The 15,684-nt window shown below is 49.7% G+C and overlaps 1 protein-coding gene across 2 annotated transcripts; it reads right to left on the reverse strand.

Moving 5' to 3' along the window:
• Positions 1-6,039: 6,039 nt before the first annotated feature.
• Positions 6,040-15,684, reverse strand: Dcaf11 (DDB1 and CUL4 associated factor 11). Of its 2 annotated transcripts, none has more exons than XM_013124905.3 (15): positions 15,533-15,684; positions 14,287-14,627; positions 12,666-12,793; positions 11,985-12,112; positions 11,668-11,732; positions 11,329-11,429; positions 10,965-11,111; positions 10,780-10,834; positions 10,386-10,454; positions 9,838-9,895; positions 9,556-9,741; positions 8,739-8,892; positions 8,232-8,384; positions 6,411-6,517; positions 6,040-6,313 (listed from the first exon to the last, which is right to left on the reverse strand). In XM_013124905.3, the coding sequence occupies exons 2-15, from the start codon at positions 14,307-14,309 to the stop codon at positions 6,179-6,181; spliced, it is 1,509 nt and encodes a 502-aa protein (XP_012980359.1). In that variant the 5' UTR covers positions 14,310-14,627; positions 15,533-15,684; the 3' UTR covers positions 6,040-6,178. The 2 variants fall into 2 exon arrangements, with proteins under 2 accessions (XP_012980359.1, XP_021091888.1); XM_021236229.2 differs by having other exon boundaries at positions 14,264-14,627.

Here is a 15,684-nt window from a genome sequence, read left to right on the forward strand (position 1 = left end):
TCGGACACGATAGGCAGTGGCAGGTGTGGTAGACACAGGGCAGAGCTAGCTGTGTTGGCAGCCGGCAGGCAGGGAAGGGGGGCCGGGAATGGGCCAGTTTGAGGGCTGACAGTCAGCATGGTCCTGGCTTTGGGAGTGTGGAAGTGTGTCCTGACACAGCCTGTGGCCTTTCCTGTTAGCTCTCAGTCCAGCCGCGTTCCAGTTCGCGTCTCAGGGCAAGGCCTGCTGGCCAGCGCTGCCCTTGTCCACAGTCAGCGACAGTTGGCTCGCCTTAGCTTGGCCAGCTGAAGCCCACATTCCCCCATCTCAGCTTCACCATGTTCCCCTCACAGGAAAATCCAGGCCATAAAATCAAGCAAACCTTGGATGCCTGTGTTAGCCAGGGCTTTGTAGAGGAGCACAGCAGACTGAGTCAATCTAAATTAATATTAGGGTGGCTTACAGGCTGTGTCTCCCTAATTCCAACAGTAACTCTCCCCCTACAGAAAGGGCAACAGCCAGGTAGCCATTCAGTCCAGGAGGCTAGATGGCTCAGCCGATCTTTGGTCTATGTTAGACTCCATCCCCAAGAAGCAGGTTCTGACACCGGTGAAGGAAGGAAGTTTTCAGCACCAGGATAGATGAACTTGCACCGGAGAGCTGGGGCAAGAGCTCCCTTCTCCCACGCCCTTTAGCCCTTTAACTTGGGCCGCCACCCGATCAGTGAGGTTCTTCGAACCTCAAACGATCCCCATTTCGGGTGGGTGTTTTCACCTCAAGTTAGCCAATCAAGAAAAACCCCTCACAGGTGCGCACAGCTGCTTCCGTTTTCCTTAGTTCCAGGTGCGGTGAAGTTGACAGCGAGATTAGCCATCACAACGCATGAAGATAAACCAGAAGAGTTTATCTTCTCACCAAATGTGGGCCCTTCTCCTGGGTCCTGAGAGCAGTGAGGTGTGAACACAGTGTGGTGTCATAGGCAGGCTGCAGAAGTGGCTTCACTGGGGTAGTCACTATAGTTGTGGTGACCAGTTTGTCCCGGGATGATTGTGCACATTGATGGTGGCATAGTGTGTGCACGGGGCATTGCCTAATGGGTTACAGTTTGTGCTCATGATTGTAAGAGTCAATAGGTGGAATCCAAGTGCCCCGGGAAAGGCAACTTGTATGGGATGATGGTGGCCATGGGTGGGTGCTCGGAGCCCAGGTGCTCCCAGGTAATGGGTGGAGATCCTAAGAAAAACATACCCGATCTATCATCCATCAAACTTCAAGTCTGACCAGGCAGTGGTGGTGCTCACCTTTAATCCCAACACTTGGGAGGCAGAGGCAGGAAGATCTCTGAGTTCTCGACCGGCCTGATCTACAGAGGGAGTTCCAGGACAGCCAGAGCTACACACAGAAATCCTGTCTCAAAACAACAAATCTTTGTCAGTCAGTTACCCTGGGTCCCATAGTTCACACAAACCTGTCCTCTCAGTCTGAGCACAGGGTGGGACCTACCTAAGACATATCTGCTACCTGGTAGCTGTTTCAAGATAGTTTCTCTTATCTTAAAGCTGGGAATTCAGATCCAGGCGTTGGTGGCGCACGCCTTTAATCCCAGCACTCGGGAGGCAGAGGCAGGCGGATCTCTGTGAGTTCAAGGCCAGCCTGGTCTACAGAGTGAGTTCCAGGACAGCCTCCAAAACAATACAGAGAAACCCTGTCTCGAAGAAAAAAAAAAAAAAAAAAAAAAGCTGGGACTTCAGAGCAATGGAGGCCCACAATGTAGTGAGCAGGGACACCCAGGTTGTGGGCCTCGTTGTGGCTGGGGAAAACAGCTAGCCCTCTTCTTTTTCAAGCTACTGGGGTCAAACGCAGGTCCTCAGGCATACTAGTGAAGTACACTACCACTGAGCTATCCCCACAGCATCCTCCCCTTTTTTCTTTCCTCCTCCTCCTTTTTTTGGGGGGGATGGGGTAGGGTCTTATGTTTCCCAGACTGGGCCTCAAACTTTTCACATAACCAAGAATGATCCTGAATTTCTGATCCTCCTTCCTGAGTGCCTGAATGCTGAGATTACAAGCATGTACCACTACACACATTTTAAAAAATTACTTTTTATTACTGTGTGTGTGTGTGTGTGTGTGTGTGTGTGTGTGAGAGAGAGAGAGAGAGAGAGAGAGAGAGAGAGAGAGAGAGAGAGAGAGAGACTGGGAATCACTTCTGTCTTTCCACTGGGTTCTGGGGATCAAACTCAGTTTTCAGGGGCCCACGGCAAGCCCTTTAGCCCACTGGGCCATGTGGCCAGATCCCAGTCCCAGTTTAATGCAGGACATGGGGCCCAGAGAAATTGAGCTATGTCTCCAGCCCTCTGATTTCTTCCTCTTTTATCTTCTTCTTTCTTTTTTTCCCTCCATTTTTTTCTTTCAAGACAGGGTTTCTCTGTGTAGCTCTGGCTATCCTGGAACTCAATTTGTAGACCAGGCTGGCCTCGAACTCACAAAGCTCTGCCTACCTCTGCATCCCGAGTGCTGGGATTAAAGGTGTGCAGCACCACTACCTGACCTCTTTTTCATTTCTGAGAGTTTTATTCATAGCCCTGACTGGCCTGAAATTGTGACAATCCTCCTCCCTTAGCCTCCCAAGTGCTGGGATCAACAGCTGGGCACCACCACACCCAGTCCACCACACCCAGTCCACCACTCCCAGTCCAATATGCTTTTATACTTCAAGGTCTTTTATCGATCATTTATATCATCTTTGTAAAAAAAATTAAATTTGATTAAAAAAATTTAAAGCTGGGTATGGTGGCACACTCCTTTAATGCCAGCATTTGGGAGGCAGAGGCAGGCTAATCTCTGAGTTCCAGGTCAGTCTGGTCTACAGAGTGAGTTCTAGGACAGCCAGGGCTACACAGAAAAACTCTGTCTCAAAAACAAAACAAAACCCCCAATAAATAATTAACAACAGTAAAATCCAGGTATGGTATCATGTTTTTGTGATGACAGCACTCAGGAATTTAAGGCAGGAGGATTGACTCAAGTTCATTGCCAGCCTGATCTTATGTAGTGAATTCCAGGCCAGCCTGGACTACAGTGAGACTGTCTCAAACAAACCAAAACAACAAAAATCCCCAAACAAAAACAAAAAATCCCAGCAAAAGAATCCAAAAACCAAAAACAAACAAATCTAGAGATTATAAATCAAGTTATTTTTCTCTTTGTAATTAAATTTCCATTATAATTAATAGTACCACTTATATTTGTCAATAGGACTGTATGGTAATGTCTGAGAATGATATTCTGTGGGTCCTTGAGAATACTAACAATTTTTTCTCTATGCTGGTTAGGTTTTCCAAATTCACACAGCCTAGAGTCATCTGAGAGGAAAACCTCAATCGATGAATTGCCTGGATCAGATTGTCCTGTGAGCATGACTCAGGGACTGTCTTGATTAATATAGGCGGGCCCAGCACACTTTGGGTGGCACCATTCCCTGTGCGGGTGGGCCAGGGTTATATATGAAAGGTAGCTAAACATAAACCAGCAAATGAGCCAGTGGTATTCCTCATGTTTCCTGCCTCAACATCCTTCAGTGATGGGCTGACACCTGGAGTATGAGCCTGATGGGGATGTTCTTTTGTGTGTGTTTCTTTTATTGGTTGATGAATAAAACACTGTTTGGCCAATAGATGCAGGGAGATAGGTGGGACTAGGCCAGGAGGAGAATTCTGGGAAAGGTAGGCAGAGAGGCACAGAAAGAGAAGCCACATAGAGATCAGGAGAATAAGACTCGCCAGGTATTCTCTGGAAGATAAGACCATGAAATACATAGATGAATAGAAGTGGGACAGAGCTAGCCAGTAAGAGGCCTAGTCATTGGCCATAATTAATATAGTGTCTCTGTGTGGTGTCAGGACCCGGTGGGTAAGAAAAACTCCAGCAACATGAGCCAGATAAATTCTTCCCTCCTATAAGCTACTTTTTTTGTTTGTGTCGTTTTTGATTTTACTTACTTCACGCATGTTTTGCCTGCATGTATGTTTGTGTAACACTTGTGTGCCTGGTGCCCATGGAGGCCAAAGGAGTGTGTTCAATCTCCTAGGACTGGAGCCTTGTGTGGGTGCTCAGAATTGAATCCTGATACCCTGGAAGAGCAACCAGTACTGCTAACCATTGAGGCTAGGCCAAGAAGCAAAAGGACAGGCAAAATATGGAATATCTTTTTGTTGTTTTGGTTTCTGGTATCATTTTGTATTGTTAGACCGGCTCTCATGTAGCCCAGGCTGCCTTCAAACTGCCCTGTAGCTCAGACCTTGAACTGTGACCCCTCTCCTTGGCACTGAGATGAAAGGCTAGTGCCACCCTTACCCAGTTTAATTTGGTGATGGCAACTAACCCAGGACTGCCTCCTCAGCTCTGGACAATTTTCAATTATTTTACATTTATTTATTCATTTATTTATTATGTGGACATGTATATACCACTGTGTGTGTGTGTGTATAGGTCACAGGATAATTTGTAGGAGTTGGAGTAGGTAGTGTAGTCCTTCAGTATTGTTACTTAAAGTCAAGTGCCTTTACCTGCTGAGCCATGTAATCTGCCCTGAGCAGTTGCTTTGGGGGCCTGATGTGGTAGTATGTGTCTGCCATTTTAGCTACTCAAACTAGAGGATTGAGCAGGCACGAGCATTCAAGACCAGCTCAGATGACATAGTGAGCCTCCCCAAACGTCCATGGCTGTGAAAAGTCTGACTACTACTTCAGATGCATACCTGCTTTAAAAATTGCCTCAAAAATCAAGACGTGTAAGGGAAGATGCAGATTGCGGTATGTGAAGGCCAAGTCCTCTGACCTTTGGCTGCTCTAGGGCTTGGGGCTCTTTTATGACACTTAATTGTGTTTGTCTGTGGGTGCTCAGTGAGAGGACAGCTTCTGGAAGTCGGTTCCATCCCACCACGTGGGCTGCAGGCATTAAGCTCAGCTTTCTGTCTTGTGGCAGGTGCTTTCGCTGGGTGAGTCGTCTTGCTAGCCTAAGGGACTTGGGGTTGTGAGTGGGCTGGCTAGCCCTGCTCAGGTTCTCTGGCTGTGAATTCACAGCCCACCCCCTCTGCATACTGGAACAGTTCCAGAGTAGAGTTGACACATGTATGCCTGGGCTGTAACAGAAAATGTACTCATCATCTGCTGTCTCAAGGTCCACATGGTGCACTTTTTGGGTTGGAGACTTTTTTAAGCCTCAGTAAGTGATTGTAGATTTTCTTTCATCTTGAGTCATCAAAGAGGTGTTTTCTCCTTTGGAGCAGCACACTTTCTGTAGAAACTCTGATATCAGTTTTCTGAGACAGGTTCTCAGGTATCATAGGCTGACTTCAAATTGATTATGTAGCTGAGGATAGCCTTCAACTTTTGATCCTCTTGTCCTCTGTGTTGCCACACCCATTTGAAAACCTGTTTCCTTGAAGTCAGATAACAGACTTCGCATGGGAAAGGGGTGAGTGACACAGACACCAAGCTAGTTTCCCACAGACAGTTTATTGGGAAAGCCAAAGCCAGTGAGAAGATGAGAGAAGTCCTATTTTAACCTCTCTTATTGAAGCTGCTGGCCACCAGCAACGACAGGATCCAATGGCAAGGAGGGCCAAACAGAGCTTCTGGAGACTCCACCCTCTCAGACCATAGTCTCTTAACCTCAAAGTCCAAGTATGAGAGAAGACAGCTTCCACCCCAGGAGGGTGCTGAGGAAACAGCTCTACTCACCCTGCCCTCCCTAAGAGCTCAGGAAGAAAGGCCAGTACACTTAGCTCTGATTGGCCAATCGAACCCTCAGTGCGAAGACCTGGGCAAAGGGCATTGCTGATGGGTCTGTTCAGACCTCAGGGCTCTACACTAGGAGCCAACATCAAACATCGGAACATGATTAAAAACACTAAGGACAATTGTCTTGCTGGCAGAAGCTGCACCCCAGATAACGGATGTCCTGCCACACTCTGGCTAGAGATAGAAATCCAAGCGGACTGGGTGTGAATGCATGAGGAAATCACTTAGCCCAGTCTGGAAGTGGGGGTAGTCCAGGCTCAGCTGGGGCACGAACCCTGGGCTTCTGTTTCTCACTACCCAGTGTCAGCAGCTCCTCCACATACTCCCCAGAAGGGGAGAGGGAGGAGGAGACAGAATATGGTGAGCGCTCACCCTCTACAGAGCGGCAGTCAGACCTACTGAGGTGAGGAAAAGGCCACAGATGGGCAGGGCACCGAAGTGGGAGCGCTGGGACAATTCTCAGACTCTGGCATGTCGTCCCGGAAGTACTCAGCCTGGCGGTACTGCCAAAGACGCAGGTTCCCATCCCACTGCAGAGCAGAAAGTGACAAGTAGTCAGGGAGATGCCCCTCCCAGGTCCAAGCTCTAGACATGCTGTCCTCCCACCCCCAAGCCTTGTAGCCTCACCGAACTGCTGACAATCTTTTCTTCAAAGGGGTGCCAACTGACATCACGCACACAGGCCTTGTGGTTTGTCAGCTTCTTCACAATGTGGCCACTTAGAAGATCATACACTGTTTGGGAAAAGCCAGACAGGACGCTGCAGGAGCTTCACAGCACCCGCAGCCCCCACTTCTCGGGCAGCATCCCACTTTCCCAAGGGAGCAAAGCCCACCTCAAAGGACACTGCCTTCCTTGTCTGCTTCCTTCTCTTGTTCCTGTCCCTGCCTTGGGTTTGAGGGTATGGAGTGGAATGCGGGTATCCCTAGCCCTTAGCTAGAATTCCAAGGACTACTGTGAAGAAAATGCATGGTGGTAATCTCAACATTTGGGAAGTGAAAGCAGGATAATCAGGAGCTCAAGGCAAGCCTTAGGTATATTGTTCCAGCCCCAAGCTACAGTGTCCCAGTCTCAGACAAAAAGAAAACTGGAAATGTACTGGCTGCAAAAAGCTTTTAGCAATGCTGGGCATGGTGGTGCATGTCTTTAATCTCAGCACTCAGGAGGCAGAAGCAGATGGATCTCTGTGAAATTGAGGCCAGCATGATCTACACAGTGAGTTCCAAGACAGTCAGGGTGGTTACACAGAGAAACCCTGTCTCACAAAAAATAAAAAGAAAAACTTTTAGCAAAGTATGGAAGGTGCCATCAGTGAATCCTAGGCTGAGTAGATGTGTGCACTTGTTCTGCTGGACAAGAGCATCTCTGCTTTTTAGACTTCAGTGTGTTGGGTAGAGGTGCTTATGTGTTTGTTAGTGCATGACAAGCAGAGGCCAGGGGTCAACGATGGCTATTTTCCTCAACCACTCTCTACTTAACATTTTTGTGAAGAGTCTTTCACTGGACTGGGAGCCTGTCGATTTGGCTAATGAAAGAAAATGGCCCCCAAAGGGAGTGACACTATTAGGCGTGACCTTGTTGGAGGAAGTATGTTGCTATGGGGATGGGCTTTAAGGTCTGTTTTGCTCAAGTTTCCCTCATTGTGACTCAGTTGACTTCCTGTTGCCTGCAATACGTAGCACTCTCTCGCCATAGTGATAATGGACTGAACTTCTAAAACTGTAAGTGAGCCTCCCCAATGAGATGTTTTTGTTTTTTGCGATTAAGGGTTGCCATGGTGTCTCTTCACTAAGAGAGCTAGAGAGGTTAGGTTGCAAGTTCCAGGATCCTCCTGTTTCTGTCCCCAACCCCAGGCACTTGGGATACAGTTGCATGGTGTGTAGATTCTGGGGACCTGAGCTCAGACCCTTGCACTTGGACAGCAAGTGCATTCCTGCCTGACCCAGGCCCCTGGCCTGCTTCAGTCCTACACAAGCTTTGTGTTTTTTAAATTCCGAGAGGCAGGGTCTTGCTTAACAGTCCAAGCTGGCCCAGAATTCACTATGTAGTTCAGGCTGGCCTCCGACACATGGCAACCCTTCACCTCCTAAGTTCTGGGATCACAGGATTTATCATACTCAACAACTCAGTGCTGTCTTTTTGTCACTTGTTTGTCTCTGCTGCCCTCCCACCTTCCCTCTGTGATCCTTTTCCTTGACTGGAAAAAACCCAGAATTATGCTTTTGGAAATCTATCTATTAACTAGAATTCTATGTTCCCTTTTTTAATTAAAAATGTTCATGTGTTCATGAGTGCTTCCTCATTCCTTGTTTAAGCCTTTCCTGCTCCAATCTAGACATTTTCACTTGTAGTTGTTATTGAGATTTTTAAAGTGCTCCTGTAGTTATAGACGGAACGCCAGAGAAACATGCCTGCCCCCTCAGGGCCTGTCCTCAACCAAACCCTTACCAACTACTTTGCCAGTAGAGCAGCCACTGTAGATGAACTGCTGGCCGGTGCTGTGGGCTGGGGAGAATCGGCAGCGGATGAGAGTGTGCAGCACTCCATGGCCTCGGTAAGTCATCAAGGAGCTGTCTCCTGGGAGCTTCAGCTTCTTCCAGGCTGGGTAAGGTTAGGGTTTTGGAGGTGGGTCTTAGATGAGGGAGTGCTAATTGTCCTGTACCAACCCCTTTCAATAAAGACCAACACTAAACTGCTGACTTTCCCTACGTGACAAAAGTCACCAATATGGCCCTGCTGATTTGCGAATGTTAACGATACTAAAATATTTTTGTGTTGGTTAATTCCATGTTCCCTCAAGTCTGAAAACCCCTCCCCCAAATAAAAGATCTAAAAGAACGACTCCAAGATGCGCAGGCAACAGACAAATCCACCAAGCCCATTCCAGACCACAGCAGTGGCTGCTTCTAGCCACCACCCACCTCTCAACCCCCCAGACCCTAGCTTCACTCTCACCATTCTTGGGCACCTGTTGCCACCGATAGTCCCAGTTTTGCTGTGTGGCAGCCTGGCGTGATGCTTCCATGCCTTCTCGGCTGGAAAAGCGTCTGATATCCCAAAGTTTAATGGTCTGGTCTTTGGAGTTGGAGATGAGATACCGGGCATCACCCTATGAATCCAAAGATGGACATTTGTATCAGAGCTTGCCAAGTTTAGTACCTGCCAGTGAAGTTCCTCTGCTCGAGCTGAGGCTGGACCTCTAAGCTGCTGAATCTGCTTTGGTCTTTCCATCCATATGAACGTGCTTTTGATGTTTTGCTTCAGGTTTCCTTGTCCCCAGGCTTTTTTTGCTCAGACTACCAGCTGTGTCCCCCATTCTAACTTGGACTAAACGGTTTCCTACTTTCTTTTTGGGTTTACTTATTTTATATGTACAGGTGTTTGTCTGCATGTATGTCTGTGTACCATGTGCATGCCTGGTGAGTGTGGTGACTAGAAGGCGGTGTTAGATCCCCTGGAACCGGAGTTACAGATGGTTGTGAGCTGTGGTGTGGGTGCTGGGAACAGAATCTGCGTCTTTTGGAAGAATATCCAGTTCTTAACGGCTGAACCATCTTTCTAGCCCCAATCTCGTACTTTCTTATAAAGTCCTGCTGTGGTCCTTGTAGGCTGAAGAGTACAGAAGAAACTCATGTTTCTTGGCTTAAGCACGTGTCCTAAACTCCAGTTCCTGCACACCCTAAGAAGGAACCTTTGAGTTTTCATACCAGTCCACAGTCATACCCTCCAGAACCTTCCCAGCCTGGCTCTGCAGTCTTGTTTCCTTGCTCACCTTGCTGTCAATAAAGGTGATGCCATCTTGGTGTCCAGCCAGTGCACCCACAGGCTTGGGATCATCCTCTCTCATGGTACGTCGGTCCCACACTTTGCAGATGGCATCGTCTCCCCCAGAGAACAGGATTTGGGAGCTTATGTCAGCAAAGGCCACTGCATTCACGTCATCCTCATGAGACTCAATCTGGAGGAACAGGAAGCTAAGGGTCTTAGGATGTCTTGCTAGTCTTAAAATAGGTCAAAGACCAGGAGGAGGAGGGTCTTGTCTCATAAACAATACCTGAAGAGTACGCCGGTTTTGTTCTCGGTCAAAGACATATAGGCAGCCATCATTGGCTCTGTAAGAAATGAGATAAGGCCGGGCAGTGGTGGCGCACACCTTTAATCCCAGTACTCGGGAGGCAGAGGCAGGCGGATCTCTGTGAGCTCAAAACCAGCCTGGTCTACAAGAGCAAGTTCCAGGACAGCCTCCAAAGCCACAGAGAAACCCTGTCTCAAAAAACCAAACCCAAACAAACAAAAAGAAATGAGATAAGAGCCCGGACTATTCTGTGTGCTCGAGAGAGTCCTGTGAGGAACTCAGCCAAGGAGTTAGTGTTTGTGTTCTTCCACATATGGGAAGTTTAGTTTTCAAGAAGGCTCAAGACCTGACACCTCACACAGGGAAACGGTGTGAGCGGGAGAGAAGCAACTCTACACCTCAACGCTGGAGGAGGCAAGCTGGCCTTCCACAGTCGCTAGTGTAGTCTTCTGTAACAGCAGAACCTACCTCTGGCAGAACTCTCACCTCACTAATCAAGATAGACATTTCCCACAATGCTCACTCACCCTCCTAGTACTTCTCGTCCATCTGAGGAGACGGCGATGGAGAAGACAGCAAAGTGACGCTCTTCTGGCCTAGAGAAAGCAAGGGAGGAGCTACACTAAGTGGTGTCCTTTCGCTTTTTGTCAATCTACAAAGAATCTGACACAGATTATAAAGAGCTGGACACCAAGGGCCTGACGACTCATGCCAGCATGCGGATCCCCTGTGAGAACCCAGAAGCAATCCTGTAACTAGGGCTTACAGGGGCAATGCTCTCAGGAAGTCACACAGAGAAACTGGCAACCAGTGCACTTTTACGTCTAGGTGGGAGCTCCTGTGTTTGAGAGGCGCTCCTGTTTGAGGAGAGGCGCTCCTGGGAAGCCTTCCTTGAGAAGTCTGACAAGAAAAAGCCAATACCTTAGATCCAGGGCAGTGTGTGTGCCTCCTTCCCCATAGATATTGCAGATATGAACTAAAAGGAGAGAAACAAGAATTCTTAGGGTCGAGGAAAGAGAATGGGAGTAAAACTAAGAAGGCGAAGAGCAAACGGGAGTGACTTTCTGACTGGAGGCCGACACCCCAGAAGTCTGGTGCGTACTCACTGTAATCAGACCAGCTGGAGTACAGGAAGTGGTTTCCATCAGGAGTGAAGGCCACGTCCAAGACACTCCACCCTACATCCCGGGCCTTGATGCTTTTGAATTTATGGAAGCGGCCATACCGACAGTCGTACAGTCGGATTGTCTGATCTGTAGAGGTGATTTCAGGCAGAGTCATGGACTATTCTCCGTGTAGCCTTTGGCATCAGGTTTCTTGCTTGGTGTATCTGTGGTTTCCCTTGATAAACCCTCTGGGCTAAGCATCTCTAAGCCAGGCTTTGAGTTCCTTGGGTCTGAGGCTTCCTAGTCCAGGTAAGATTATTCTTTGCTCTAGGTTAAGGCAGTTACTAAGACTGGGGTCTAGTACCTTGGCAAGCAGACATGAAGATTTGACCATCTGTGCTGTAGATGCCGCAGAAAGCCTTCTGAGAGTAGGTGTCGGTGAAGCTTAGGTCATTGGGCAAGAAGCTAGAGAGGTAGAAGGGAAGAGTGAGGGAGCGCCAAGGGAGGAGAACCCCAGTTAGCAGAACGGAATGGCAGCACAGTCCCCTTTATCCATTCTGCCAGGGTTTGCACATTTCTATTTGTGTACTCTCAAAGCTTCAAGCCTTACTATTTCTGAAAATACTTTAACTTCTACCCCTCAGAGTGTGGGAGATAAGGTCTAGCTGGCCCTTAGAGTCTCTCCAGCAAACCCCATACTCACTGAGACATCACTCGAGACTGTTCTCCAAGGGAGAAGCTTCCCCGGTGGCAGAGGCCCCGTTCTCTCTAAATGGAAGGGATTGGGGAATATTGCTAGCAGAACTGGAGAGCCACTGCAGTCACACCAAGCCCCTCCTGCAAGGATGTTTCTCTTGCTACAGAAACAATGTTCCCCAGCACTAAGGTGCAGGCTGGCTAACACATGCCAGTCCCCAAACTTGAGATCTCCTTGGGAAGTTCACTTCCACTTGTCTGGGCCCGCAGAGCCTCTGGCCTGAACAGGTCTGCTGCCAGGCTGACTAGAGGTGAAAAGCCTACCTGGTGTAACATTTGAGGAAAGCTTTGCTCCTGGGCAGTCCTCCTGAGTCCTAGCCGCCCTGTGGCCAATTCCACCTGTGTCTTGATCTCATTGTATTCCAGCTCCCCAGTGTCAGGGGTCGCATCCACTATTAGTACCAAGAAGAAGTTTCATTACAGGCCTTCCAGCCCAGAAGAGTTAGCAAAATTGTACCTACTCAATATGGTTGGCTACAAGGATCCCCTCGTCACCTGAATTATCATCTTTCAATTTAACCTACTAAGCTTTAGAAGACTGGTTACTTTTTTTCCCCTCTGAGACAGGGTTTCTCTGTGTAGCCTTGGCTGTCCTGGAATTCTCTGTGTAGACCAGGCTGACCTTGAACCCAGAGATCCACCTGGCTCTGACTCCCAAGTGCTGGGATTACAGGCATGTGCCACCACCGCCTGGCGAGGACTGATTACTTTTAAAAGTAAAAGTGGTCTAGAGAACATCTTCCAACATTAAAATTAGATGGTCAGTTATACATGCCTTTAATCCCAGGACTCAGGAGGCAGAGGCAGGCAGAGGTAGGCAGAGCTCTGATTTTGAGGGTGGCCTGGTCTACACTAAGAGTTCTAGAAAAGCCAGGGATACAAAGAGACCCTATCTCAAAAACAAAACACAAAACCAAAATAAGATTAGATTGCCCTTTTTCTCACCAGGTGGGTTGTATCGATCTCCGAGGCGACCATCCCAGGCACTGTCATGTTCCTCCTCTGAGTCAGAGAGGGCCTGGATGAGCTGTAGATTTGCTGCACCTCCTCCTTGCACCAACCTCACTTGGCCTCTGTGGAGAGATTCCCATTACAAAGTGGGCGGGAACCCCCGGCCCCATCTACCAATGGCTATCTAGCTCTTAGTACATTTGGTCCTCATTTGGAAGTTTGAGGCTGACTGGAGCTCGGCTGTTATTTTAGTCTCCTATAAGACATAGTAGGGCACATGGTGGTGGTGCTGCACGCCTTTAATCCCAGAGGGGTTAAAGGGGAGGCAGAGGCAGGCAGATCTCTGTGAGTTGAAGGTCAGCCTGGTCTACAGAGAGAGTTCCAGGACAGCCAGGGCTACAAAGAGAAACTCTGTTTCACAAAACAAATAAGAAACAACCAACCAACCAGCCAAAAAAAAAAAAAAACCAATTAAACAAAAAGACAAAGCAGGAAACTAATTTGAGCAGAATTCTAACAGTTTGTAAAGACTGACCTGCTAAACTGATTTCTCACAGAGAGAAACATTGTGTTCCCTCAGGGGAGGATTGAACCCAGGACCTCAATGCACGCTAGGTGATCTGCTACCACTGAGCTATATTCCTAGTTCAAGAGCTAAAATTTGGCTTCCTACCTGTCCTCCTTAGTCTCTTTTCCTGCTGTGAAAGATACCCTCATGAAAGCAACTTAAGAGAGAAAGGTTTGTGTTGACTCACAGTTCGGGGTAGAGTCCATCACGGAAGTCAAGGCCTGAAGCAGCTGGCTACAGAGCGCTCAGTCAGGAAGTGGAGACGGTTGAACCAAGTTTAGCTAGCTTGCTCCTTTTCATATGGGAGCAGCGTCACCCACGTGCAGCGTGGGCCTCTCTGCTCCAATGAACCTAATCACTGTAATCCCCCAGGCCTGCCCGGAGGCTAAATAACCCATCAAGGTGTGCTGTCTCGGGGTGACTCTGGCCCCGTCCAACCCTCACAGCCAGTGCTGTAGGAAACAGCACAGGGCACACTATCCTGCAGGGATACTGGGCTCATCTTTTCCCAAGGACCCACAGGCAAGCAAACAAAGCCAGGTAAACATGTGTCATCAGTCCTGGTGGTCACCCCCTTCAGGGTGTTCTTTTCTTAAGAGCGGGGCTAGTGAGGTCGATTTAAACTCGTTTTTCAAGTAAATCCACATGGCTTCATCTCATATGGCGAGTGATTTAATACCCCTTCCCAAATCTTTGCTTCTCACTCCTCTTCTTTCCGCCACACCCTCTACCTGTTTTCTCCTTTTCATTTCTCAGAAAACAGACTATATCTGCGTTGTCACAGCCGAAGAGGCGCCCCCAACCACAATTCTGAGTGTGTTAGTGACCTGCCCTGCTAGGCAGGAACCATTCTGGGTATGGAGCTGAGTAGTGTGGGCATCCAGCAGGGAACGGTCGTTCTGTTCAAACACGACCGTTGTCCTGGGCTAACACCACTCGCTACCCTCTGCACCCTTCCTGCCTGGAGTTGAGATCATCAAGAGACTGTGGTGACACTTCGAAGTGTCAGCACAGGGTAAGTTACCTGCGGAGGAGATAGGCCAGTACCTGGGCCAGATCCACATCTTCATCCTCCTCCTCTTCCTCACTCCGACGAAGGCCAGCCGCTCTTCGGGACAAGCCGTCGGAGGGCTCTAAGGACCCGGATCCTGCGCTGCTACTGTTCCGCGATCCCATATTCTGGTTACAGCATCCTTACGTTCTGTACAGGGGCTCCTCCTGTCACCAACTTGGGTTTGGCGAAAGTAATTTCTGCTCTAGAAATATCAGGGTTTCCAGAAACGGGGCAGTAGCTATCTTTGGAGGGGTGACCCCCTCCTGGGGACAGATTTCCTTCTCTTTAGCTATGACAGCTCCCGAGGTTTCGGAAACATAAACCTTCCTCAACCCTGTGAAGCAAAGAAAGCCATATGAAACCTAGGGTGCAACCTTAGCTTACTAATGAGAGTCCGTAAAGAGGAATTTCCCATTTTCCTACCCAAACTCACCTATCAAAGTCCCCGGCCGGGGGTGGCCGAATCCCAGATAACCTCTCCGGCCGACCAATCAAAACCCCTTGCGGAAGAACGCGCCTCACTAGCTTATCTTAGACAGCCAACCAGAAGCCTTAGAACTCAGACCTCGACTCCCCTCGGCTGGCCAATCAGAACAACTTCTCGCGAGTGCCGGCAGCAGCGACAGCCAATGCCGTCCGCAGCCGGCCTAACACCCCTCCAGCTCAGCCTCTCGCCCACGTGGTGCGCCGGGGGCGTGTACGGCAGGGGGCGGGAGGGCGGAGAGGCCCCGCCCCCCGCGGCCGGCGGTTACCGCCCCACGCGAGGCCGCCCACCCGCCGGGAGGCCCTGTCCACACCGGCTCCCGCTGCGGGCCCGGCCAACAGCCGCTCCGGTCGCGAGCCCGGGCCGTGGGGAGCCGGCCGCCAGGCCTGCGGGAGCTGCGTCACCGGACGCTCCTCGCAGCCCCGCCCCTCGGCCGGCTGTGCGGACCTCCGAGCCAGCTGACTGATGGGTGGGCTGGAGAAAGTGCGTGACCCCGAGGGGCGTTCGTTCGTAGCGGACGGGAATTGGCTGTGGCGTGCGTTAGGCCGAGCCGAGCTAGACGTAATGGCTGCGAGGCGGTCCCTTGGCCCCGAGTTTTGTTTTGTTTTGTTGTTTTTGTAATTGCATGCCCAGCCGCTCCTTTCCACTTAGCTCCCAGCAACCCCAGCTCAACCGTTTTTCCCGCGGCCTGCCCGAAAGCTGTCTTCTTCACAGATGGGACCCCGGCCGCCTCACCCTGCTGTGTACCCACTTACCCGCGGCGGTCGTGTTAGACGACCCCTAGCTTCCCTGCTCGGTCTTTGCAGACGCTCCCTAACTCCCGCAGCCGGCCCGGGAGCCTTCCGGTTGCGTTAGTGCGCACGCGCCCCCTCCGGGCCTGCAGACCTACCCTCGGCTTTGCTCGCGC

This window comes from Mesocricetus auratus, unplaced genomic scaffold (genome assembly GCF_017639785.1).
Source record: "Mesocricetus auratus isolate SY011 unplaced genomic scaffold, BCM_Maur_2.0 Super-Scaffold_100707, whole genome shotgun sequence".
NCBI classification, from domain to species: domain Eukaryota; kingdom Metazoa; phylum Chordata; class Mammalia; order Rodentia; family Cricetidae; genus Mesocricetus; species Mesocricetus auratus.

Bases quoted from the DNA above. Each gene is read 5' to 3' on its own strand.
- Dcaf11 (XM_021236229.2), bottom strand. From the start codon at position 14,415: ATGGGATCGCGGAACAGTAGCAGCGCAGGATCCGGGTCCTTAGAGCCC. The intron at 12,794-14,263 runs GTAACTTACCCT...ATCTCTCCACAG, and splicing joins CTGGCCTATCTCCTCCGCAG to AGGCCAAGTGAGGTTGGTGC. The intron at 9,896-10,385 runs GTGAGTGAGCAT...CATTTCTTACAG, and splicing joins GGACGAGAAGTACTAGGAGG to AGCCAATGATGGCTGCCTAT.